Raw genomic sequence first — 27,128 nt, forward strand, 5'->3', positions numbered from 1 at the left:
CTAGCACAAGCTTCAGCTCTGAGTGGAAAATAGAAATTACTTCTGATAATATTGAGAATTACGGTGGCGAAAGGAATAGTAGGCAAAAAAACATGAAAGAAGTCTGTTTTGTTCTTTAACAAGAGTAGGAGGTGCGAGCAGGGCAAAAACCCAACTTGATAAGACCTGGCGCCGCTTACTAACAGCTTACGATAACGTACCGCTCAGTTACGCTATCTCTGCTTGTCACTTCCCACAACACGACTGACTACATGACGTTTGCGTGCGTTACGTTAGCCAGACGTCACAGTCTCGCGTGACGAGACTTTTGGTGTCGGGATTTTCTGTAATACAGGAGGCGGGAGCTTGCAATTGACATCTTTGCTGAAAGTGTGAGTAGTGTTCCTAGGGCTGTGTTAGGAAATGCGAGTGTCTTGTAAAAAGAGGGACTATTGGGCAGTATGAAATGGGTTCCAAAATGTGTTTAGTATAAAGGTTGAAGGTAGCAGCGATAGTTACTACCCATTAATGCCTTAATAGGGATTTATCTTCTGTCTATTTAGTCACGTGTATCATCCGTTCACAGTCAAATACATGCATTCTGAGGGATTCCTTTTGTTTCAGTATGTGCTTTGAATATCATATTTATGTTTTTGTGCCAATAGTATAATTAATAGGTAATAAAATATGTGAAAAAAAATTCTTAAAAACGTGGAGCTGAACATTAGTGGAATAATGAATGATTCCCAGCAATGCATTATTTTTCTATTTAACAAAACTCTACTGTCCTGGCAGCCAGATGCCATTCTGTTCTGTGGGGAGATCATCTTCAATGCATAGTGGTCCATTTTGGAATGAATCTTTCCAGCATAGAAAATAAACATTGGCTGTCAAAGTTTTATTAAGTTGAAATTTGATTGCTGGTCAATTTAAATTGGTCAGGCCTTTATCAGCTCAAAAGACTATTTATGAATCAATTTTTATACACATCTAATACTGTTTAATTAGTGTTTAGTGGTTTTTATTATAGAGGTGAAATGGTTAAACAGTAGCAAGAATTGATAATTGTAGATATAAATGCCTTTCCAGAGATGAGTTTTAGTTGTCATTGTTCATGTTCTTCCTCCACTGGGAAAATGTACCCAATTGTTGAGCAGTTGTTATCCATCAAAATGCTTCATATTCAGTTTCCTTTTTGAAAGATTGTTTTCTAATTACCCCAGGTTAAAAAGTCTAAAATGAAATTGGAAACACATTTATTTTAAAGATTTGTATTAATTAGTTTTCTCAACAACATAAACAGACAGTGACCCAGCATTATATGAACAAAGCAGTAATTACAAGGGTTCAGATTATATTCATACACAATTTAGACACCTGTTAGGCAAACAGATCTGCCTCAAGGCAGGCATTAAAACAGGAATCCTATCCTCAAACTTTTTGGGGCTTCGTCTAGTAAGGGGTGCCAGTTTTATAACTGATAGAATGCAATTAATTAGATTTGCTTAAAGGAAAACTATACTCCCAGAATGAATACGTAACCAACAGATAGTTAATATCATATAAATAAGTGGCCTATTGAAGAATCTCTCCAAACTGGAATATATATATATATATATCAGTAAATATTGCTCTTTTACATCCTTTCCCTTGATCCACCATTTAAAGATGCGCTGTGGGTACAAGAAATAATGTGGGAGCAAAAGGCAATTTTCTATTTAGGGTTACCCAATAGCACATACTACTAAAGAAGTATATTAAGTATATTTTTATGAAAATTATTTATTTAGAAGAAACAGGGTTTTACATATGAGCTTGTTTATGCAATATATTTTTATAGAGACATACATTGTTTGGGGGTATAGTTTCCCTTTAAATTGCTGACCTGTGGTTGGTTGAAGAGTCATCCACTTTATTGTACCAGTTTTTTGGCATAGAAATATAGTGTTTTTAGAAGAGTTCTGGATTTATTCATGTGGGCCAGATCATTAAAGGGGAACTCTCAAAACAATTTTAAGTTTTTTGAAAGCAAACATAATGTCAACCAACTTTGTAATATACATCAATTAAAAAAATATGCATCCTTTTCATGATTTTTAATGTAATAATTTGGTCAGACCCCTGTTCTTCTGCTGATCTGGCTGACTACTTTGAGACTCAAATAAATTGTAATAGTAGTAGGCTGCCTTCAGCCTGCATCCTCTATCCCACTATTCCCTGCACACTTGATGTCAATAAGGAAAGGAACATCACATCGCAATGCATTGGGGCCATGTAGTTCCTGTAAACTGTGGAAAAGTTATTTGTAACATCAATGTCTCCTCCCCTGCCAGGATTTCAAATAATACAGAAACAGTAGAATTTTTTTGCAGCTGGTTTTCAGCATATAAAAATGGTTTATTTATACGTTTTGATTACAGTGATAGGTATATTGTGGGTTTCTGTGTTCTCTGGGGCTCTTTAACAAATTTTGGTTTGGAAATAATTGTATATTGTAGGGCATGCCAATAATAAATGAAAAGCTGCCCATGGCTTTCAGCTTCAGTGGTGTGATATATGTCTTATGAATTATACTAAATTGCACCATCTTTCTTTGGTAGAAATGAAGTAGTTATAGAGGTCATTTGTCATATTGTCCCACATATTATTATGTAAGTGGGAATCACCTTCCCACTTGTGTTTAGCCATCTCAAATGGTGCTTCTAAAGAGGATAGCAGTATTTTAAATAGGTCAGATTTCAAATTATTTGGGTTTTGGTCCCATAATCTAAAATTAAGAGATAAGATCTTAGTGGTAACCAGCTGGGGGGACCAACCTCGGCAATGAATGTATGGCGGTAGCAGTATAATTGTTATAAGATAATAGTCAGCTAATTTATTTTCTTTGTAAGTTTAGTCAGGTTTGGAAAAGTGTCCTCGACCAGGAGATCTTGTAAGTACCAGATCCCTAGTTTGCACAAATACTGAAAATCTAGCAGAAGCAGGAAATTGTGATAATTGGTGTTTCTCCATAAGGGAGAGCAGGGTAGTGGTGGGAGGGCAGCCTTTGTAACTAGTGTAGAGGTCAGTGTCCTCGCTTTCTATGAGTTCATCAATATAGGGGGTATCTTGGGTGTCTTTGGCTTTTCTGGGATATCCCGTAGCGGGAGGTGCACCCACTGGCCACTCATTGCTTTAAAATGATGCATCATAGGTTCAACATAAATAATATAATCGTTGGTATTTTGGGAGATAGTAATACCTAGATATTTAAACTTAATAACCCATTTTCAGCCCTGGACCTTGCCTTTCTCTAGGTCGGAAGTAGAGGGTTGATTTACCCTTGTTAATAGTGAGCCCACTAAAAGGAGAACAAAAGCCTAACTAAAGAATTAGGGCAGAAATGTTGTACATTATGTTTTGGCCTTCTGTACCAGCCCAAGGCGACCACAGCCTTTTAGTAGGGAAGATCAGTGCCTCCAAAGATGCCCAGTAGCTTCCCATCTTCTTTTTTGCTGATTCACTGCACATTCTCTGTGCTGCTTTCAGTTAGGGACCGGCTCAAAATATATTACATAAATAAAAATATAAATTTAACAGTAAAAGGCTGATCTGAAACCAGGGCAATTGCATCTAATTGAAAAATTAGCCCTGTAGCATCAGCTTCTATGACAAACCTAATTTTCTGCTTGAAAATTTGCAGCAACCCCTAAACTTTTCAACTGCTGCTCAGAGCACACTGAGCATGTGCACTGTCCCAGACAGATCTAACAGAATCCAAGATGAGGAGCTCCTGTAAAGACCTATGTCATTACTACTACAGAGATGCTGAAATTTTAAAGCCAGTGCAGTCAGTTTATTATATAAAGTATGGCATTTCTAGCCATATTAATTTTTAGGGTTTAGTTTTCCTTTAATACGCTGAACCTTTCTGCTAGTTCTAAAACATGGCTTGACATTTCGGACCTCCAGAAGTAATTGGATTTCATCTGCATATAAAGCTACCTTTTCATCCAATCTCCTACACTTGAGCCCGATGATATTAGGGGACTGGTGGACCATTATGGCATAGGTTATCGAGGAAATAAAAAATGATACCTATACCTAATTTTTCAAATACTTTCCATAAATATGACTATTTGACCAAGTTAAATGCTTTGGTGGCATCCAGAGATGCCAGAACTCTGAAGCTGGAATTGTGGCGATCAATTTGAAGGTATATATATAACCTTCTCAAGTTGATGGCATTGCTTTTACTGGGCATAAAGCCTGTTTGGAAGTGCATTGTAATAGTATACTCTATATGCTCTGTTTTGCAGATCTCCTGTGACAATGGATGGAGAAGGGTTTGGAGAGCTTCTGCAGCAGGCTGAGCAGCTTGCTGCAGAAACAGAAGGAGTTACTGAACTACCTCATGTAGAGAGGAACCTACAGGAGATCCAGCAGGCTGGTGAGAGGTTGCGCTCCAAAACCATGACTCGCACTTCTCAGGAGTCAGCCAATGTGAAAGCGTAAGTACCAGTTATTTTTGATTAAGGACTGTCACATGGTATTTTGATAACTTATAACTTTGCTAAAGAAGCTTGGGTTTCATCCCATAAGGCCAGTTATTTTTGGATGATGATCGCAATACAGGCAAACTTTGGAAAAAAATTCTGATCATGGTAATTGAAAGATCTACTACAGGCATTTTGAGCACAGCTTCAAGTAGCAATTACTAAACAACCCTTTTAATAAATGCTGCATGAATAAATGTGGTGTTTTTTTCCTAGGAGCAACATTACAGAGGAATACTAGGTTGTAAAGTGGTTGCTTTACACATGGCACCGATGATGTTTATGAGGAAAGGTGCTGAGAAAGGGCTTTCAGGTTTTGGATGTGAACAGTAGTGACTATAAGGTTGTGGAGTGAAATCTTAGTACAGTGGAGGGCAGTGTAGCAAAATATATTCTTTTGCATAGGTTGGTGGGCACAGGCAACCATTGAGATAAAGACCCTGCAGACTTTAAACAATGACTCCTGCTCAGGGCCTGACCAAGTTGGGGCTGGTGGATTTTTGTGAAGCGCTAGTCTGATTTAATTCATTGGGGGTGCCTAACTTATTGCCAATTTATTAGCCTTTCATTTTATGGTAAGTACAAAACTCCCTTTTTCAGAACATTCTATATATTACTTAAATGTTGGACAGTATATAGTAATAAATATACCGCTTTTTTATAATTATTAAAGGTCTGTTCTGCTGGGATCAAGAGGTCTTGACATCTCTCACATTTCCCAGAGGCTTGAGAGTCTTAGTGCAGCCACAACATTCGAGCCTTTGGAACCTGTTAAAGACACGGATATCCAGGTAAAGGGGCCTTATCTACTTTAAATGGTAGAGAAAATGGTGAGGAATGTCCATTTAGTCTTAAAAAGACAAGTTAAATAAATAGAATGGTTGTGCAACCTTAAAGAACATGTGAAGGCTACATTTGCCTACAATGTATATCAGTTGGGCACATCCCCCTCACCCATTTGTACTGCATATATCCCCTGTGCTTGCCAGCACCATCACATTTTCCTAAACCAAATAGCAGCTTTCACCCGGTGGCCATTTTTCGTCTGATTACAGGCTCAAGAATACAGGCATACACACAGGCACAACTGTCTTTGATAAAAGTTCTGCTTTGTTTGAGCTGAGTTCAGGAGAGTTGGTTGGGAGAAAAAAAATTGAAGCAGACAGCTAGAGCTGAGTTTCTATGGGAACCAGCAATGCCATCTCTTCGCTGGCTGCTAGACTGGGGGGCATGTTTAGTAATCTGAGCTTAGAACAACTGAGCATGCCCACAAGCCAAAGCAAATTCTTGAGGGAGGGGGCTGAGTGGGTTACAGGAGGAGAACAAATCTAAGTAATTAAGGGAATGTTGCAGCCTTACTATTAACCCCTGGACAACCAGTGTGGCAGGTATTGAAAGATTTTAAAGAGGCTGTTCACTAATTACATTTTTGTGTGTGGGGTTTACATGTCCTTAAATCTGCTAATAGCCGGGATAGGCAAATTTTGGGTAAATGACATGTTTTGTCAAAGAAATTTTAGGGGTTAACTAACTTAACAGTGGATATATGTATTTATATATGTGTGTATATATACAGTATATATTTACTGTTTTGCTAAATTTAGACTAGAAAACAATTACATTTGGTATGTGCAAAATTTTAGTGGTGCTGCATCCTACAGTGCAGTATTAAAGGGTTGGTTTACCTTTAAGTCAACGATCCCCAACCTTTTATACCTGTGAGCCACATTCAAATGGAAAAAGTGTGGGGGAGCAACACAAGCATGAGAAAGATTCCTGGGGGTGACAGTAAGAGCTATCATTGGCTATGTAGCCCCTATGTGCACTGGGAGCCTACAGAAGGCCCTGTTTGGCATTATACTTGGTGAACATGTTCACTAGCCACTGCTTGGGGAGCACTGCGCTTTGAGTTAACAATTAGTATGTTATAGAAAGGCTAATTCTAAGCAGCTTTTCAGTTGTTACTTATTTTACCTTTTGAATGATTTGCCTTGTACTTTTGACTCTTTCATGGGGTTAATGACCCCAGTATTTAAAAAACTTGCTTTGCGCGGCTACAATTTAATTATTATTGCTACTTTTTATTATTTTTGTTTTTATTCAGGCTTCTCCTATTCATATTCTAAGCTCTCATTCAAATCACTGCCTGGTTGCTAGAGTAATTTGGACCCTAGCCAGATAGCTGTCAAAAATCCAAACTGGAGAGCTGGTGAATAGAAAGCTAAAATAACTTATAAAACACAAATAATATAAAATGAAAACCAGTTACAAATTGTCTCAGAATATCCCTCTTTACAACAAAAGTTAATTTAATGGTAAACAACACCTTTAACTGAACAATATGATCTTCATATACTCATTAGGCCATACCACACAGGGTGTCTGGACTGCCAGGACGTATGAGAAACAGGGGTTTATTTACTTACCGTTAAATCCTTTTCTCTCTAGTCCTATGGGGGACACATGACCTCCCTTCCAGAAACAAGGGAAGTTCTCTCCTACTCAGCCAGTTTATGTTAATAGTTCTATTACCGGTTCATATAGTTTGCTGGGTTTTTGAAACAACTGGAGTACCTGATGGTGAAAGGGGTTATATAGGGGGAAGGATTAAGATCCTTGCAAGTGTTCTGACTCCTGATGGGAGGGGATTTATTCCCATGGTTCCTGTGTCCCCCATAGGGCTAGAGAGAAATCCCTTTATTGTTGTGCCTGTACCCAGAGACTTGTGTCGGCCCAGGTGCAGGCACACTGAGCAGAATTTGGAGCAAAACAGCTCACATATGCCCTGTGTGGCATTTGCTTTGTGATCTCATTACATAATGTAACTTCTTGATAAAAAAAAACAAGTTATCCATACATATGCAACACAAAACTCTAATAAACCATTATGGAACCAATTGTTCCACTTTGAAGTGTAAAGGTGGCACAATTAAAATTACGAATTTTGACCATTGGTCACAATAAACATTGTTTGTCCACTCCACTAATGTTAAGAGCTGAATCGTCAGATATGCAGTTTAAAACAAAAGAATCCTACCCCACCTGATTCAGCATTAAGGTTTGCCGATCTTTGGTCACCTTCAAAGGCGCCCAGGCAGTCCTGCCCAATGGACGATACGACCGATATCAAAGGGTTTTGCTGATAACTCGGTTTCATACAAAACACCATGGAGTTCTGTTACATGTGGGAATTGTGCTATTATCTGATGGGGTTAAGTTGCACAGGAACGATTATACAGGTAGAGGGAAGAGTGGATTCTACTACTTGACAAAGAATACTGGAAGCTAACACCATACAACCACTGAAGAATCTTAGTGTTAGTATACCACCTTGTTCAGTATAAATTCAGTTGATAGGGCTTGTGCTGAACATACTTTTTGCCTTATTTCATGAACAGGGCAAACGGAGATACTGAAACTACTCCATGTTTCTAACGTCCTTTAAGGTAGTTAATCATATTTCCAGTGCTCCGTTTCACCACCCCCCCCCCCCCCCGAAATAATGGACACTCACAACTCGGGTAATTACAGAGGAGGTTGCAGGTGCAAGGCAAAAAACAATTCTTGTGTACTGTCCAGGTACACAAAATTTTGCATGTGCCATATTTTGCAAAATATGCCACTTCTTTGTTGCCTGCAGAGCTTCTTTAAAATCAACTCAAAAATACACTAAACATATTCTTTAACAAATGGTACTCTAACATTTAAATTCAACGGTACTTGATTTATGGCAGATTATAGGGAATCACGCTATTGAACAGAATTCACTGTGTCCCTACTCTATGTAGATGTTTATTATACTAGCTAACAGTAGTACATAGAAGACAATAAGAACCATCCCGGAACATAATAAACCACAGGGGTTAAAAAAAACCCATAAGCTCCTATATGTTTTAAGGAAATGGCCTACATCCAGTCTGTGCAAAAACACAAAAGAGTGCTGCTTGCAAAAAATAACACAGTAGTCTTTGTGTGTTTTCCAGTTGTAGTTCTTTGACATTTTATTCTCATTTTAGGGTTTTCTTAAGAATGAGAAGGACAATGCTCTTCTGTCTGCCATTGAAGAATCCAGGAAGAGAGTATGTATCTTTGTCCATATTGTTTCTTGTGTATCTTCAGGTCTGTCATTTTAAGGTTCATATGAATAATGTTTCCCTCATAGATATCTGACACTGTCATACCAAACAGTTTTGTGAGCAAGGTCTGATTGTCTCTCTTCTATTTCCTACTGGTAAATGTTTGATTCTCAGACATTTGTGATGGCTGAAGAATACCACAGGGAGTCCATGCTTGTAGAGTGGGAACAAGTAAAACAGAGAGTCTTACACACCCTGCTTGCTTCAGGAGAAGATGCGCTAGACTTTACACAGGAAAGTGAGGTATATAGAAAAAATCTTTATAACCATCTTTCTAAATGCTAGCTTTACCATGATAAATATATTGTAATATAGAAGGTCCTTTTTATTTTGCATATAAATTGTTACAGTGCATTAGGCCATAGTCTCACATGTCCCTATAATAGTGTCCATATTTAAATATGTGTGCTTTGATAAATAAGCTATACATTTTGCAAGGCAAGTTTATAAAAATTAAAGGACTTCTTGTTCTTTTTCATATAACCTGAGAAATCAAATAAACAGCTGAGTTACTTTATTTTCCTCACATGTATTATTTTGTGTCAGTTTTCCTGGGCACAAATGTGCATGAAAGTGTTTATACAAATTTACAAGATGTTCTCATAGACTAGTATTGAATGGATTTATTTAACTCCAGTCAAATCTGCAGATAGAATTCTTCCATTAACGAAATGTTGGTGTACCCGGTTGGATAAAACTGTTTTTGGCTCCTATTCAACTTAAATGCCTGCCCCATGGCTGCACAGCAACTCTTTTACATAAACTGTTGCAAAATGTTTAAAGCAAACACACAATTCTTGCCAGTGCAGCATGATGCACTATATTTTAATGTAGTAATATTGAGTTAGCATTACATTTTTTGTGTTCACTTTATCTGCCTTTCATACATGGACCTTTAGGTCTCAGATAACATTTTTGTTCTCTTCTTTAACAGACAAGTTATATTAGCGAGTCTGGAGCACCAGGTCGCAGTTCACTAGATAATGTGGAAATGGCATATGCGCGACAGGTAAGTGCAACTAAAAGTTGTGTTTATGGGGTATATGTCTATACCCCATAAAGTGTATAAATACCACTAAATGAAGTCTACACTCAACATGCAGCGTTTACACCAATTTAAAAGCATACTGGCAAAAGTTGTTTATATTGAATATGAAGTATTAAACTCTCTGGCTTTTATTGCAGATTTATATGTACAATGAGAAGGTTGTGAGTGGTCATCTGCAGCCAAGTCTGGTTGAACTGTGCACAGAGGCTGCTGAAAGACTAGATGACAAGGTACTGAAAACATTTGGAAAGCAGTGTATCATTATTCTTGTTGCTATAGCATAGATTTGAGTCTGCTTTACAGCCTATGGTAAATAACCCATGTCTTTATTTAAGCTAATTAGACTATAACATCAATGTTACACAAGTAAAATAATATTTTTCATTTAATAACCTACATGTTTGATATTAACTTTCCATTCTAGAGAGTAGAATAACAAAATAGCTTTACCGAAGCAGTAGTAGCAGTAGTAGTTTGCAGATAGTAGATTCTTCTGATACTGATACTTCTGATCAGGTGGAACATTTACTTTAATAATACAAAACATACAGTAACAATACAACTGTTTTTGTTTAATGCCAGGAAGCATTTTCAGATGTTGCTGGCATAAGGATAGTATCCATTATCATTTATAAAGCCATGAAAAAAGTATTTTTTGCTGTTGAGATCTGATCCTATTTTCACTTTGTGCAGAATGTGTCGGATTTATGGGTTATGGTGAAGCAGATGACAGATGTTCCATTGATTCCAGCCTCTGACTCTCTGAAAAGCCGTTGTAGTGTTCAGATGCAGATGGCTTTCCTACGTCAAGCATTACATTTTCTAGAGCAAAGGTAACAGTCAGAATAGTTAGGGGCTGATTTATGAAACATGGAATTGGAGTATCCAAAAGTATTCCCAGCAGTTCCAACTGGTTTTGGGTTTATAAAAACTTACCTGTATCTATTCATCAGATTGGGTAAAATTGCTTTGGGCTGTCAAACAAATTCATTTTCTATAGGTCTATACGGTACTAGTGCTCAGTGGCCCAATTGAATCCTTGTTTCCTGATTACAAGCGGGGCAAAAGATTCCGATTCTTTTTGCATATTTTATAAATCGTTCCAGAGCTGAAAATAAATTGTTAAATCCAAAACGCATGGTAATGTTTGCCAAGCGATTAAAAATAACAGAAGAGTGATAAATCAGCCCCATAATGGAGACCAAAGGGCATTTACATAACTTAGTTCCCCTGAACAGTCATCCATCCTGAAACACATCACACAGGAGCCTCAATACTGGCTCATTTGCCAATAATACAGAGAATCCCATATACAGTTACATAGAGAGTATCCCCATATAGTTACATAGTTAAGTTGGGTTGAAAAAAGTCCATCAGGTTCAGCCCTTCCAAATGAATACGGAACACACAAACTGACCTATCAATACACTCACATACGTAAACTATATTTATCAACATCAGTACTAATTGTAGATTTTAGTATACCAATAGCCTTCGATATTATGCTTGTTGAAGATATCATCCAAGCCTCTCTTAAAGGCATTAACAGAATCTGCCATCACAATATTGGAATGCATTCTACAGCATCACTGCCCTCACCGTGAAAAACCACCTAAGCTGCTTTAAATGAAAGTTCCATTTCTGTAACCTAAAGGGGTGGTTTCTGGGGCACTGATTCTTTTTTAAGGGGAAAAAAGAACATCCTCTATCTGTCTATTTCCTGCTAATGTACTTGTACAGAGTAATCATATCCCCTTGCAAGTGCCTTTTTTTCCAGAGAAGACAACCCCAACCTTGACGGTCTAACATTAGTTTAAATCTTCCATCCCTTTTACCAGTTTAGTTGCAAGTCTCTGCACTCTTTCCAGCTCATTAATATCCTTCCTAAGAACTAGAGCCCAAAACTGCACTGCATACTCAAGATGAAGCCTTACCAGAGACCTATAAAGAGGCAAAATTATGTTTTCATCCCTTCAGTCAGTGCCTTTTTTATACAAGACAGCAATTTATTTGCTTTAGTAGCCACTGAATGACATTGGCTGGAATTAGACAATTTGTTATGTACAAAAATCCCCAGGTCCTTCTCAATTGAGGATCCACCCAGAACATTACCATTTAATGTATAACTCGCATTCATATTATTTCTACCAAAGTGCATAGCTTTGCACTTTTCAACATTGAATCTCATTTTCCTTTTTTCTGCCTGGTTTTCCAAGTTTTTCAATTCGCTTTGCAAAGTGGCAGCATCCTGCATAGAACTTATATTTTTGCACAATTTAGTATAATCAGCAAAAATTAAAACAGTACATTCTATGCCTACCTCCAGGTCATTAATAAAATTAAAAAGCAAAGAATGTGGCACTCCATTACCAACACTGGCCCAATTAGTAAATGTTCCATTTAATACCACCCTTTGTAATCTATCCTTCAGTCAGTTCTCGATCCAATTACAAATATTTCTCAATTTTATCATTAACTTTCTGTGTTGTATTGTATCAAATGCTTTAGCAAAGTCCAAGTAGATGACATCAACTGTCACTCCAACGTCAAGGTTCCTCTTCACCTTCTCATAAAAGGCAATTAGATTAGTCTTGAAAAATCTGTTGCGCATAAAACCATGCTGGCGCACGCTTCTGATTTACAATGTATTCAAGTGTCCTATGCTTTATTACCCCTTCCAAAAGCTTTCCTACCACTTATGTAAGACTAACAGGCTTATAGTTTTCAGGCTGAGAATGGGATCCCTTTTTTGAATAACAGAACTACATTAGCAATTCGCCAGTCTTTCTGCACCATGCCAGACCTCAGTGAAACCTGAAAAATTAAGTGAAGTGGTTTGGCAGTCACAGTGCTAAGCTCATTTAATACCCAGGGATGAATACCATCCAGTCCTGGATCTTTGTTTACCTTTACATGTTCAAGTCTCTTGAATTTCCCCCTGAGTGACCCATCTGTAGACAGATGAAAAATAATAGTTCAAAATTTCCACTTTTTTTCCCTGTTCTCATCAACCAGCTGACCCCCCTGTGATAAGAAGGGTCCCATCCCTTCTTGGTTAATTTTTTTGTTACTGTTTACATATTTAGAAAATAATTTTGGATACCTTTAACTCCTAGATGCAGTAAGTAACCCTTTCCATCTCTATTTTATTTTGCCTGATCGCTTTTTTGCATACTTTATTTACTTCCTTGTACCTGATGAAAGTTTCTGCTGTCCCAACCAACTTGAAGGTTTTAAAAGCAAGTTTTTTCTTACCAACCTCGACACTAACACTTTTATTCAACCATAAAGGTTTTGCTGTGCAATGTCTTTTCTTGCTTACAAGGGGAATATACTGACCTGTATACTTGCTAAGTAATGTTTTAAAGATATTCCATTTTCCCGGGAGATATTTCTGCGGGAAGGCCATCCACAGCCATGAATGGACTGGGATAACCACAGATGCGAGTCTCTAGTGTTGGCTCCGGCCCCGTCTTGGGTCAGTGTAGCAGGATGGAACAGTCTCATCCCATCCAACTCTGAGCTATCTTTCTCTCACTGTCGCAGTGGACAGAACTCCTGAGAGGCCAACCTGTCAGGATACAATCCGACAATGTGACAGCGGTTGTGTATGTGAATTATCAGGAGGGCACAAGAAGTCCAGCAGTGCTAAGAGAAGCTCAGAGGATATTGAAGCGGGCAGAGATGCAGCACCCAACATCTTGGCGGTATACATTCTATGAGTGGACAACTGGATAGCAGACGCCTCAGTTTCAAGACCCTGGAGAATGGAGCCTCCACCTGGAGGTCTTCCACATGATTATAGAACGATTAAGAATACCCAAAGTGAATCTCATGGTGTCCAGATTACATTAGCAAACTGCCCAGGTTCATAGCAGAAGCCAGAGATCGTGGTACTAGTGCAAACTTTGTCTGCCTGACGGCAGGCAAATAATTCCACCTTCCAATCAGGGTTGCTGTGCTATCACAGGATCCAGTCGTCCACCTGAATTCACCTCAGAGGATTTTAACGACATGGCTCTTGAGGCCCTCGTCACAACCACATCAGATATCTTTCTCTGTCATACCAACTAGGTAGGAAGCTCGAAAAATGGTATCAGTGAGGATTTACCACAGGGTATGAAAAGTCCTTATTGCCTGAAATAAACATAATGACAAAGATCCTCAGGTGTTTGAGGAAGGCAGTCTTCTCTACCTCCTGCCCAAGGACAATTGCTTCCTGAAGGTGCAGGTATCAGCGCTCTCAATCCTGTATTACCTCCGCCAGACTGGTTTTGTAGCTGTTGGCTTTGTCGTGCAAGCCCCTATTCATTATCTTCCATGCTGATAGGGTGGTACTGCAACCAGTCCTGGAATGTCTTTCTAGGGAAGTCTCCAAATTCCATGTGAATCAGGATACAGTGTTTCCCTCCTTCTTTCTGGAGCCCAAGACCAACCAGGAGGAAAAGATTGAATAATCTAGACTTGGTCCAAGCGCTTAAGGCCTACTGCAGTACGACGTGCAACATTCGGACTTGATATCCTTCTGTTATTCTTGATTGGCCCATGGAGAGAGCCACAAAGCTTCCAAGGCAGTAATTGGCACAGGCCTTCCCTCCCTGTTTCATCGTGATTACAACAGTAATGTTGATTAAGTGATAGTTGATTATTCGATTCTAGGTTAGGTTATTGGTAACCATTGGTTTCTCCAATAAGTTCTTTTCACGAAGCTGTGCCAACTAGGGGTTCCGGGGTGAGACTCCTCCTCTGATTAGGCCTCCTTTATAATAACTTGTCCTTCCTTCTTCGGGTACGAAAACTGAGGAGAACAGGATGTAGGCAGGGGATGAAGCCTGAAACTGTTTAGTGACAGTCCTCCAGCTGTGGGATCTTCCCCCATGGTGCCTGTGTCTCCCAATGTAGAGAAGAGAAGACAAAAGGATTTAAAGGAGAAGGAAAGGCTAATAAAGAGTTAATCTCAAGCTGCAGGCATACCTTCAGCTTTTTCAATAGTGCCCTTAAGTCTCCCCATATTTCTCTCGTTCATCAGAACCCTCATAAGAAAAAAAAATGCTGAGCTCTGTAAAGAAAGTTCCCATAATACCTTGCTCCTGCACCAAGTCCAAGACCGGAGTACATGCGCAGTTTGTAAGACTATGAGGAAGCTTCCTGCTGATTGGCTCAATTTTTTTGTTGACTCTCATTTCACTAGTAGGCAAGCAGCAAAATTTACTTTGCAAATGCTAGGTGCAACTTTTACCTGATTTGAAGAAATTACTTTGCATACTGCTCTAACTGTAGTAAATAACCTTGTTCTGGGAACATTCGTGCAGTGATTGAAAGGCTTGTCGATGTGCTCTTAAAAAACATTTTTTATTAAAAAAATAAATAACCAACTGACCAGGAAGCTTTTTTGGGTTGATCACACCTTTAAGCCAGGTCAGGATACTGTTTTATTTGGTAAAGCTTGCATTTTTTAAACATAACTTTAATACTTATGTAAAAGTGCTATTAGTGTTTTAAACTCTGTCTTGTCTTGTCTTTAGCTATAAAAATTATACTCTGATGAGTGTATTTGCCAACCTGCAGCAGGCTCAGCTCGGAGGTGTTCCTGGAACCTACAATCTTGTGAGAAGCTTCCTGAATATTAGATTGCCAGCACCGATCCCAGGCCTTCAGGTTTGTGGGGAATAACTCCAAGTCTGATGGCACGTGAAGAATTTTTGGTGTTTTTTTGTTTTGCCTTACCATTTCTCATTAACTGTAATGACTACCACAAGTACTGGGAATCCTCAGCCCAAAAACACAATGCAGGCCTCGTACCACCAGTACTGGTGTTTGTAGGTTTTCCTCGGAATAAGTGGGAAAGATTTTGGGTTCTTCTGCTCCAGCTGAAAAAACTGCTAATGTGCAATCAACCTAAATGTGACCTATTTGCAGGCTTTAAGACACCTTTCATATTTTTTACTTCCAGGATGGAGAAGTTGAAGGTTACCCAGTATGGGCTCTGATCTACTACTGTATGCGCTGTGGAGATCTTATGGCAGCTCAGCAAGTGGTGAACAGGGCCCAGCATCAGCTAGGAGATTTCAAGAATTGTTTTCAAGAATATGTGCACAGTAAAGACAGACGGTAAAATATAAAATAAAACACCAATCATGCATCTAAAATACACAATAAGTACTGAGTGTTTATTTTCTTATAAGGCACAGTATTACTGTTAATTTATTTTTTTATTTTGCTTTCATTAGTTAAAGACTAACAATGACTTGTGACTTTCTAACATCAAAACATCTTAATTTTTTTCTAAAAAAGTTAGTTATTGGGTATTGCACCTTCTAGACATAATCAATAATTTGCCATTTCTGATACAATTAAGTTACATTTCCGTGGCCACCTCACCATCAGTCTCTCTTTCTTTCTCTCTCTACATGTGGGTTTCAGTTTTTACATTAGACTAACTGTATTAAGGGAGAAGTAAAGATATTTTACTTCCAATAGATTAGGCACAATAGTGCAAGCTAGAACACTATATTTATTCTGCAGAATGCTTTACCAAACCTTAGTAAACAGCCCTAGAAGCTCCCTCTGTTTGGTTAAGATAGCAGCTGCCATTTTAGCTTGGTCTCCGTAGCTTCCATGCTGCAGATCTTACTTTGATTAAAAGTTCTGCTTGGATTGAGCACTGTAACCGTTAAGATGAGTTTAGGAGAGGCGATTAGGAGCAGACAGCTAGAACTGAGTTTCTATAGGAACCAGCAATGCCATGTCTTCATTGGCTGCTAGAGTAGAGGGTGTGTTTAGTAATCTGAGCTGGGAAGAATGAGCATGCCCAGGGGCCAACAGCCAAAGTAAATTCCTGAGGGAGGGGGCCGAGTGGGTTACAGGATGAGAAGGAAACCTAAGTGATTAAGGAGATGTTGCAGCCTTACTATTAACCTCTGGACAACCAGAGTGCCAGGTATTTAAAGATTTCAAAGTGGCTGTTGATTGATTACATTTTTGTGTGTGGGGTTTACATGTCCTTGAAAACTTTACCAGCCACCGCAAGCTAGTGTTGGTGGTGGGCAGGGGGGATATAGAGTGCAATATTACCCATTTTAAGGTGGGAATATCAGGGAAAGATCTGCTCCTTTGACAACCTCACTAAACGATCAGATGGTTCAGTCTATGGCCAGCTGGGTCTATTTAAACACTTCTTTGACTTCCTTTATTTGTTTTAAGATTTTTCTTCCCGCAAATGCCAGAATTTACATGATCATGGTGAATATTTGCATCTCTCTTTAACTCTTCGTCTAGAAGCAGATCCTGATCACATTTTCCCTTTGAATTCAGTGGGAGATATTTTACTCCCAATTAAATGTTTTGTTAGCAGCTGGAGATGTTTTTTTTCTTTGCTGTATTCTTTGACTTAAAGGGAAAGTAACACTAAAATTTTTAAAGTAAAAAATCTATTCTACCCTGCACCAATAATTGCCCTATCCTGCAAACCACTTAGTATTTTGAATGCTTTAGTAGAAAATACCTGCTAAAGTTGGCTTCCGGTCATTTGAAATAAGGCGATACGGCAAAGGAAGGAGCAGCATCCACTATGCGACGATCGATTGATCTTCCTCCTGTATAGGGAGGAGTCAGGCTAGGTTCGATCAATCGATCGTCGCATAGTGGATGCTGCTACTTCCTTCGCCATATCGCCTTATTTCAAATGACCGGAAGCCAACTTTTAGAAGGTATTTTCTAAAAATACTAAATGGTTTGCAGGATAGGGCAATTATTGGGGCAGGGTAGAATAGATTTACTACTTAAAAAATTTTAGTGTTACTTTTCCTTTAATGGAATCTTAGAAATTGCCTGGACTTTCCAATATAATTATATATTATGTCCATAATAATTTGTTAATTCTTCCTTGAACTGAACCACATAAAACACTCTAGATGATTAAATATTACACCTGTAGAATTACAACATCAGGAGTGGTGAAAAGATATTCCAGCACAGTGTTTTCTTCTGTGCTGCACTTCGTTGATTCAAAGAATTTTTTATAGTGTATGAATTTTATTCCTGTAGGTTATCTCCAACAACAGAGAACAAGCTTCGCCTACATTACAGAAGAGCTGTAAGGGCAAGCACTGACCCTTACAAAAGAGTTGTGTACTGCATAATTGGAAGATGTGATGTAACCGATAACCACAGTGAAGTGGCTGATAAGACAGAGGATTACTTGTGGCTAAAGGTGAGTCATGCTTTAATAAGTATTGTCTCTTTAAAAATTCAATATGTAAGCATAATATTCACAGTGCTGTAGGCAACAAAAGTGGCACAGTATAGTGTAGTATTAGTGCTAATACTCAGAGCTACTTACTTGTCACAGCTACAAAAATAGACAATGCTGATAATTTACTAATTGTCTCTACGTGTGATTTAGCAATCATAATGAGACAATTCTCATTATTGTCTATGGCAGGGTATTTTCTGGTGATTTGTAGCCATGACAAGTACCTGCTACTAAGTAGCTCTGTGTGTCTTAGCCCTAAGGCTACTGGTACACAGGGAGATTTGGTGCCCACAGTAAACTGTTCGTTAATCACAAAAGGGCAACTATTACATTTGTATATGTTTCCTGCACAGCAGAATTGGAGTGGATAAACTACTGAGGCCAATAACACATAGTGAGATTTGTTGCCCGTGGTTAAACCTCGGCTGGGGGTGACAAATCTCTCAAATGCTTTCCCACTATCAATAAAGTAAATCGCCAGTGGGAAAGCGTACACAGCACTTTGTTTTCTGAAGTCACCTGAAGTTTCTTTGCAAGCCGTAAGAAAGCATTTGTGGGGGATTTGTCATTTGCGGTATCCCAGATTTAACCGAGGGCAGCAAATCTCCCCATGTGATATTGGCCTCAGTAGTTTGTCTATTCCAGTCCTTTTGTGTGTGTATATTTCTAAGATCGAAGAAACAATAGAGACCACAAACTCATAAAATTGCTGGGTAATAGCAGAAAACCATAGGTTTAGCTTTTAAGTTAAGCTTTGAACAGGGCAATGAGTTCTTATTTTGTAACCCAGTGCTGTCCAACTTGGGGCCGCAGGCTGCATGACCCCCCTCTGTGTGGCCCCCACTTGTCTGGCTGCTTTGATGGCTTACCTTTCTGTAAGCTTTAAATGGTATCAGTACTGTGATTAACTGCCCCCCTGCATTGCTCACACCCCAGATTCAGGCTGTAAACCCCCTGTATTGTTTAAAAATGTAATCCCCTGTGTTGTTCACATTTTTTAATCCTTACATTGTTCACACTGCAGGCTCAGGCTGTAAGCCCCCACATTGTTCACCTGTTCACACCTCAGACAGACTGTAGGAGCAGTAGATGCCCACAAATAAACCCTGCACACTACAAAAAGAACATTTACTGAGGTGGTACTGAAATTAAAAAGTTGTTTTAATATATAGTTAGTGTGCAGACTGTAGGAGCAGTGCCAGCATTGTGTCACTGTATACTGCCTGTGTGTGTCATACTCTGCCCTATGCTGCCTGTGTGTCCCATACACAGGCAGCATAGGGCAGGCAGAGTGTGGCACACACAGGCAGGGTAGGTCAGGCAGAGTATGGCACACAGGCAGCATACATAGGGCAGGCAGAGTATGGCACACAGGCAGGGTAGGGAAGGCAGAGTATGGAACACACAGGCAGGGTAGGGAAGGCAGAGTATAGCACACACAGGCAACATAGGGCAGGCAGAGTATGGCACACAGAGGCACGGTAGGGAAGGCAGAGCATGGCAGGTTTTTGCTGTACTACCAACATTAATATGGGTATGCTCATGTGATAACATGGGTGTGGTTTAAAAAAGGGGGAGTGGTCAAAACTGTCTTCCATTATCGGCCCTCCGCCATGTAGGCCGGAAAAATTCCGGCCCTCGGCACCACAGAAGTTGGACAGCATTGCTGTAACCTGTTTCTTAAATCAATGTAAGTTCCTCATTTGTTCTGTATTAATGTAAAGTGCTGCATAACTTGCTGGTGCTATATAAATAAAGCTGATGATAGATTCATGGAAGAATAGGTATAGAGTACAGAGTATAGAGAATAGGAAGAGTAAAGGCTGAATAGCAGTCTTATGTTTTGGTGGGGAGACACTACAAATTAATATTATGTTTGGTTAAGACTGGTATATATCGTTTTGTCTGTGTATCTGCTGGTATCCCCTGATTTTTTTTCCTCTAATTTTATGAAGCACCTCATTCCATTTTATTGGTTGCTTGCCTGTTTTGGAACCCTTTTAACCTTTCACTCGTAGATTCCAGTGTGCCCAATCACTATGGTTTTCCCTGTGCAGTTGTCAGGTTTTGTTTGAAACCAAACCTATTCATCTTAAAGGTCAAGGATTCCAGTGTTCACAATTTTGTATTTTTTGTCCAGTTAAGTCAGGTTTGTTTTGAAGATGAAGCTAACAGTTCTCCTCAAGACAGGCTGACATTGCCACAGTTTCAAAAGCAGCTATTTGAGGACTACGGTAAGATATTATATATATATATTTATATATGTACACACATACATACACATAAAACGCATGATCTTAATATTATTTATACTTTGTACTTCTAGGTGAATCTCACTTTGCTGTTAATCAACAGCCGTACCTATACTTCCAAGTCCTCTTCCTGACAGCTCAGTTTGAGGCAGCTATTGCTTTTTTGTTTCGTTTGGAACGTACACGTTGTCATGCTGTGCATGTGGCACTTGCTCTGTTTGAGCTGAAATTGCTTCTGAAGTCAACAGGGCAAAGTGCACAGTTATGTAAGTAAATTTGCAAGCATTCACTCAGTGCTTAATGGCTTTTTGTAGTGTATGTTTGAAAAAGTTGGATTTTCTTTGTTTGTGTCACAAACTGCATGGTCCTAAAATCAGGCAACACACATGAACATATTTAGTGAGCCGAAACACTTGCTGTGCATGCAAAGGCCCTAGCAATGCCATCCACACCACTAGTGGGCTTTTTGTGTGGAAGACACATTTCTCAGTGGGGGTCTATTTCTGTCAGGGAGTATAGATTGTTCATCTTCTATGTGTTGTTCAGATCACTAGTATGTTCATTATAATTATTTCTGCAAGTCCCCTTACAACAGAGCATGAAATGGAAGGTTTCTATACTGGACACATGGTTTATATATCAGTCATCACATTATCTCTGTAATTAAAGCTTAGTTTTGGTTTCTGTGCAGTGAGTCTAGAACCAGGTGACCCTCAGGGTGTCAGGCACCTAAATTTCATCCGTCTTTTGATGCTCTATACTAGGAAGTTTGAGCCCACGGACCCCAGGGAAGCTTTACAATACTTTTATTTTCTCAGGTAAGCACAATTAAATGTTCAAGAGATTTCTCTTGCTGGTGAAGTGATTTTTATTTTTAAAGCAATAACTACCCTTGTGAGTTCACAAATGGACTTGTAGATAAAGTGCAGGTGCTTGTTAAAAGTAATACAAATATAAATAATCGATTATTGGAATAATGGATCAAACTCAGTTGCTATGAAAGTGCATAGTTTATTATTAAGAAATATCCAGAACTTCAAAGGAGTGCTTTAAAAGTAACTTGTGCTTTGTACAAGAAGCTTACAATTGTTAGCTTGTTTGCTATTATTTGCAGGAATGAGAAGGACAGTCAAGGTGAAAGCATGTTCCTCCGATGTGTCAGTGAGCTGGTGATTGAAAGTCGAGAGGTACAAATGTAATCCTGGTCTTTGTACTGTTTAGCACTTGTTTATGCACATTTTGTAAAATGATATAATGTTTTTGTTTTAGTTTGACATGCTTCTGGGGAAATTAGAAAAAGATGGAAGCCGAAAGGTAGGATTCTCTTGTAGGGTTCTTTCTTTTTTTTTTTTTTTTTTTTGACATAAAGCTTTGGGCAGAAGCCATTCCTGATATTGTATTGACTTTTGAACTCAGATCTAGTTTGTTTTTTTTAATCAGATCTAGTTCAACACTTGTCAAAACCCTGGACAAGGAGCATTAAATATATCTTAAGATAAATATTTTTCTATATTATGATAAATGATCATATTGAAACATTGTTTTTATTCGCTGTGGTGTTTTATGTTATTGGAAGGCACTGACTTTTTACTTGATACCTGCAAAAAATCTTTTTGACAGTCCTCAAACCACTGAACCACTGAATGTTGTTCATAAAAAATGTTTAGTTCATTTTGTATGAAATTGTAATTTCAGTTTTTATTACTGGCAGCCTGGAGCAATTGATAAATTCACAAGAGATACCAAGACAATCATTAATAAGGTAGCATCTGTGGCAGAAAACAAGGGACTGTTTGAGGAAGCTGCAAAGTTGTATGACCTTGCAAAGGTAAATTGTTATAAAATACCATTTTATAAAAGTATTCCATTTATGTACTGGATATACAAACATACATATTTTCAAAAAGAATAGAATAATGAAGAGTTAGCACTTTTCTCTATTTTCTATTTACAAGTGTTGTTGTTTGTGTCTCTTTTTTTGGTTTCAAAATATTGATCAGATTGTTCATTTACCCACCCCTTAGGATTTATTTGAATTCTCCATTTTAAAGCATAGCTTACCAAATATGGTGTTCAAGCATTAGCAAGGGTACCTAGCAATTTTTGTGTACCTAAAAGTTTAGTCAAGAAGGATCAAAGTTTCTAAAGTCTATGGTGGGGGTGGGGGGAGGTTGAATGCAATGTGTGTCGTGCATGCAGAAAAAGCAGCAGTTTACGTAATCTACATGATTTTAATGGGTCTGAATCCGGTTTGGTCAGATACTTGGACTCCACTAAATCCTGGCAAAAATGGGTAGGATTAGTCCAAATCTCAAACAGGATCTGGGATCTGAATATAAAAACTTCAGAAGTGCTGTTATCTTAAAATGAAATGAATGAATCTTGTCTCAGTTTATATTTATAATTTGTCATTACAATTTTCTCTAGTGAAATTGTTCACCAATTGTGCTAGGTTCCCTTAAACTTTGATGGTGAGAACTCTTGAAAATGACAAATTATATGTGTTATTGTGGCTATGTTTAATGTCCCCCCATCTGGTATTTGATTGTTGTATGGTATTTATGTTGTGAGTAAACTACGGGTAATAAATCATAAATAAATAAATCAAAAGTTGCCTCCCAAGGTAGCATTTGGCTATGCAATGCATGTGTTTATTTTACCACCGGCAGTTTAAACAAATGTCAGAATGCAACTTGGACGTTTTATCACCGTCCTGGAGGGGGCAACAAAAAGTCTCATCTGCCATATTACATTCCAGTTTATGTACAAAAATATTGGTAAAAGAGGGAGCAACTTCCCATGGACACCCCCTGGAAGCAGCTCCCATGGTAGAAAGGATCTACTCTGCCAAATTGAAAACTTAGCCTTGCCTGTAGGGGAAATCTTTCTAGCCACAGTAGATATACAAAGTTTGTCTATCCCTCAACAGGAAGGTATTGCATATGTAGAAGAGTCTATGCTTGAGATAAACATTCCATACTATAAGGTATATTTTTTTGTTGGCAGCGCCAAGAGACGTCCACGGGAGCTGAGGTCGCTCCCCTTTTCACCAAGTATATAAACTGGAATGTAATATGTTTCTTAATAGCAAATTTGCTGAACACTTGTGAAAATATTGCAGATTTATGGACCAAACAAATGTTTTGCAAAATGATTGATAAAGCATCCATCCCACTATTAAATTCACTTTTGAAATTAGTAAGTACACTGTATTGTTATTTACACCTATATAGCAGGTTTCCCTTCATTGGCCCTGGGGCCAAAAAATCCAATTATAACGACTGTAATGGGTGCAGTCAGTTCAGGGACCACATCAATGAGCCGATGCGTTCCACGATCTGACCGAATTTTTTAACCTGCCTGATCGATATCTGCCCACATATCGTTTGGGCAGGCCAGTCATCGTTGCCCCTACATGGGCCGATAAGCTGCCGATTCGGTCCAAGGGACCGATATCGGCAGCTACAATCGGCCCATGTATGGCCACCTTAAGTGGCAGTACCATATTAACTTTCTGATTATGGAAATTTTCACACGGGCAGTTTATGGACCGAAATGTGTATTTGGACTATGAAACCCATTACAGCTGGAGAAGGAGCTATGATGTCACTAAGGGGGTGGTGGGTTTAAAAAGGCTAAAATCTGTATATTCACACTTGATAAAGGGCTTGTGAAGCTCGAAACATGTGGTGGAATTAACTTTGCAGTTTAACCCTATGGTATCCTGTCTCCCTACTGCTGTATATATAGCTCAATAGTAAATTGTGAGATTGACTTTAACCTGGGCTATTTCTAGCAAGTTAATGTTTTCTACCCATGTTTGATTGTGTATTGTCAAAATTGAGTACTACAAAATAATGCAAACGAGTGGAAAAGTGGAGTGCAAAAGTACTATAATAAATGGCAAGAGTATGTTTTATCTCCCCTAAATTGTCTTACTTTGCACTAGTGAAAAAGAAAAATGCATTTTGTTTGTGCCTTCCTAGAACCCAGACAAGGTTTTGGAGCTGACCAATAAACTATTAAGTCCTGTGGTATCCCAGATCAGTGCCCCACAGTCTAACCGAGAGCGGCTCAAGAACATGGCTCTAGCTATTGCTGAGAGGTTTGATAATTTTGCTTCAAATCAAAATATATTGTAATTTTATGCAGTTGTGTTCTTTTTGTTACCAGTGTCACTGTAAAAGATGTAATTAGAGTCTATTATGTTAACAGATACAAAAGTCAAGGTGTAAGTGCAGAGAAATCCATTAACTCAACATTTTACCTTCTCCTGGATTTGATAACCTTTTTTGATGAGTATCATGCAGGGCATGTTGACCTTGCTTTTGATGTAAGTATAACATTTCTTATTGGTTGGTTACAAAATGCAAAACCACTATATACTATACATATTTGCATATGTTTTTCATTAGTATTGTCTTTGATATGGAGAAATTATTGAATGTTTAAAGGGGAAGGAAAGGCAAAGTCACTTGGGGGTGCCAAAATGTTAGGCACCCCCAAGTGACTTTAACCGCTTACCTTTTACCCCGGGCTGGTGCCCCTGTTAGGAGAAAATAGCACCAGCCCGGGGTACCTGGAGCGCAGCGCTTCCTCCTTCCGCCTTCCACTTCCTAAACTGCCGGTGGCCGGGCATGCACAGTAGAGCGAAAAAGCCGACTTAAATGTTTAAGTTCGGCTTTTCACTCTACTGCGCATGCGCGCGCAGCGAAGCCGGAAGGAGGAAGCGCCGGCAGCTACCCCGGGCTGGTGCTGTTTTCTCCTGACAGCGGCACCAGCCCGGGGTAAAAGGTAGGCGGTTAAAGTCACTTGGGGGTGCCTATCATTTTGGCACCCCCAAGTGACTTTACCTTTCTTTTTCCTTTAAAATAACAGAGCATTTGCTATCTAATTTGTAAACTCTAGTTTAACTAAATTAGAATTTTTGTATTTGTGTAATAAAGTAAAAATACTTGAGTTTTTTTTTACTTGTTTTGTGTCATAAAAGGTAAATAATATTGTTAGCAAATAAAAATTTTATCAGAATAGAACTTTATCCTACATATGCAAAAGCGGATACCAAGTAACAACTTTGAGATTATAGTCTGACTGTTAATCATGCAGCATTGGCCTGTTTGACTGCACAAATTAAAGTGCCAGGTCAGCTGATTATTGTATACATGTGGAAACATGATTATCGGCCAAACAAATATATCAATATCACTATTTGAAATCTGCTCATTTAATGAGCAGAGCCCGGGTTGTAAAAACTGGACAAATTTATTTGCCTACCGTTAATGCATTTAGATTTAATACTTGGGGAGGTCTTTTTTGATGGCAAGAATCTTGCCAATAAACAGCTTCAGGCTTTGTAAATTAATGTGTATTAAATGTGGCCATCTTTTAAAGTGGAAAACACACATCGATGTCCCATAGATGCATGTGTGGGAGATCTCACACTTCAATGTGAGACGCACACAGTTCATTTGTGCGATTGATCATTGTCAAATCATTTAGTTTGTGAATTGATTTACTTTGCCATTTGATGCTATTTCATTCAGTTTCAGTGTTAAGGAGTACAATTGTTTGGAGAGTCAATCAAGGGTTCACATGTATGAATGACTGAATAAAGGAATGGTGGTGTTTATCAAAATTCTGTAAAACATGCCAAAACATGCCTCAAAATCCAAGAGTAGGCATGTTACACACAGTTGTTGTCTTGAGTATAAAACCTGATTTTCATTATTCTGCAGGTTATTGAAAGACTAAAGTTGGTGCCTTTGAGTCAGGATAGTGTAGAAGAGAGAGTGGCAGCCTTCCGGAACTTCAGTGATGAGGTGATTAAACACTTGATTAGACATAACTCTTGAATGACCCATGTCAGTAGTTTGGAAGCACAGTATCATTTGGTATTGAAATCCCAAACTGTAACTGTGCATAGCAGTTTAGTGCTATGATATTCAATGATTGCATGTAGCCCTGCACTCATTTTTTTACTATATTGATATACTGTTGGTCACTTATCTCCCTCTTACAGATCAGACATAACCTGTCTGAAATTCTTCTTGCAACCATGAATATTTTATTCACCCAATACAAGAGGCTGAAGGGTAGTGGGCCAAATACTTTAGGGCGTCCACAGAGAGCACAAGAGGATAAGGATTCGGTGAGTAGAACTTTTCCTGCTCTGTGAATAGGAGTAGGAGTATTCAAGTAAAAAATCAGACCTGACCCTAAACTGCATTAGAACTCACTAAATGTGCAGCATTTTAATTTGGCCCAAAACCAACTGTGAGGACACAGAAGTTTTAACTATTGCAAATAGGTTCAATTCCAGTCAGGGCACTAAGACTCCAATGCTGCAAGGCACAAATACCAACTGCACAACAGAATGAAATGAGTCACTTTGCGCTAGTTCATAGATAATGCTAAGTAAAGTCTGGGCCTGCCATTAATAATTTTCTACACCGTTAAAATGTACTTGGAGCGGAACATGCTGGTTTCAGGTTAACCGGCTCATAATTAATTTTCAGAACTTCTAAGTACATGAAAAAAATTCTGCTTTCTCGTTCAGGTCCTACGCAGTCAAGCTCGTGCTCTTATCACCTTTGCAGGGATGATTCCATACAGGATGTCTGGGGACACAAATGCCCGACTTGTACAGATGGAAGTTCTCATGAATTGATTTAGAGATTCTAGCTTAGTCTATTCCACCTTTTCCAGTATGCATAGATTATATGTTCCATTATCCTTAATAAATATTTTTCATATTCTGTTTTCTTTGGAGTAAAAATACGAATACTGCAGTTTGGATTTAAGTAAATGCCTACAGCAGACAGCACACATTATTTCAAAATAGTTTTACCAGTTTGATGAGTGTCTCTTGTTCTAAAAAAGTAGACCACATGTGTTTCGGCATCACTGTCAACTCCCTACCTAATA

At 38.6% G+C, this 27,128-nt stretch overlaps 1 protein-coding gene across 1 annotated transcript; it reads left to right on the forward strand.

Annotated features, from left to right (window-relative positions):
* The first annotated feature begins 363 nt into the window (after positions 1–363).
* On the forward strand, positions 364–26,959 carry nup93 (nucleoporin 93kDa). The gene is made up of 22 exons (NM_213714.1): positions 364–371; positions 4,278–4,469; positions 5,188–5,305; positions 8,531–8,593; positions 8,765–8,893; positions 9,585–9,659; positions 9,836–9,928; positions 10,392–10,531; positions 15,224–15,356; positions 15,652–15,809; positions 17,745–17,910; positions 20,093–20,186; positions 20,279–20,470; positions 20,896–21,022; positions 21,319–21,391; positions 21,474–21,518; positions 21,916–22,032; positions 24,191–24,309; positions 24,420–24,537; positions 25,940–26,023; positions 26,224–26,352; positions 26,761–26,959. Exons 2-22 carry the CDS (start codon positions 4,291–4,293, stop codon positions 26,869–26,871), a joined length of 2,463 nt encoding a protein of 820 aa, NP_998879.1. The 5' UTR covers positions 364–371; positions 4,278–4,290; the 3' UTR covers positions 26,872–26,959.
* Positions 26,960–27,128: the final 169 nt, after the last annotated feature.

The sequence above is a fragment of the Xenopus tropicalis genome, chromosome 4, assembly GCF_000004195.4.
Source record: "Xenopus tropicalis strain Nigerian chromosome 4, UCB_Xtro_10.0, whole genome shotgun sequence".
Lineage (NCBI taxonomy): Eukaryota > Metazoa > Chordata > Amphibia > Anura > Pipidae > Xenopus > Xenopus tropicalis.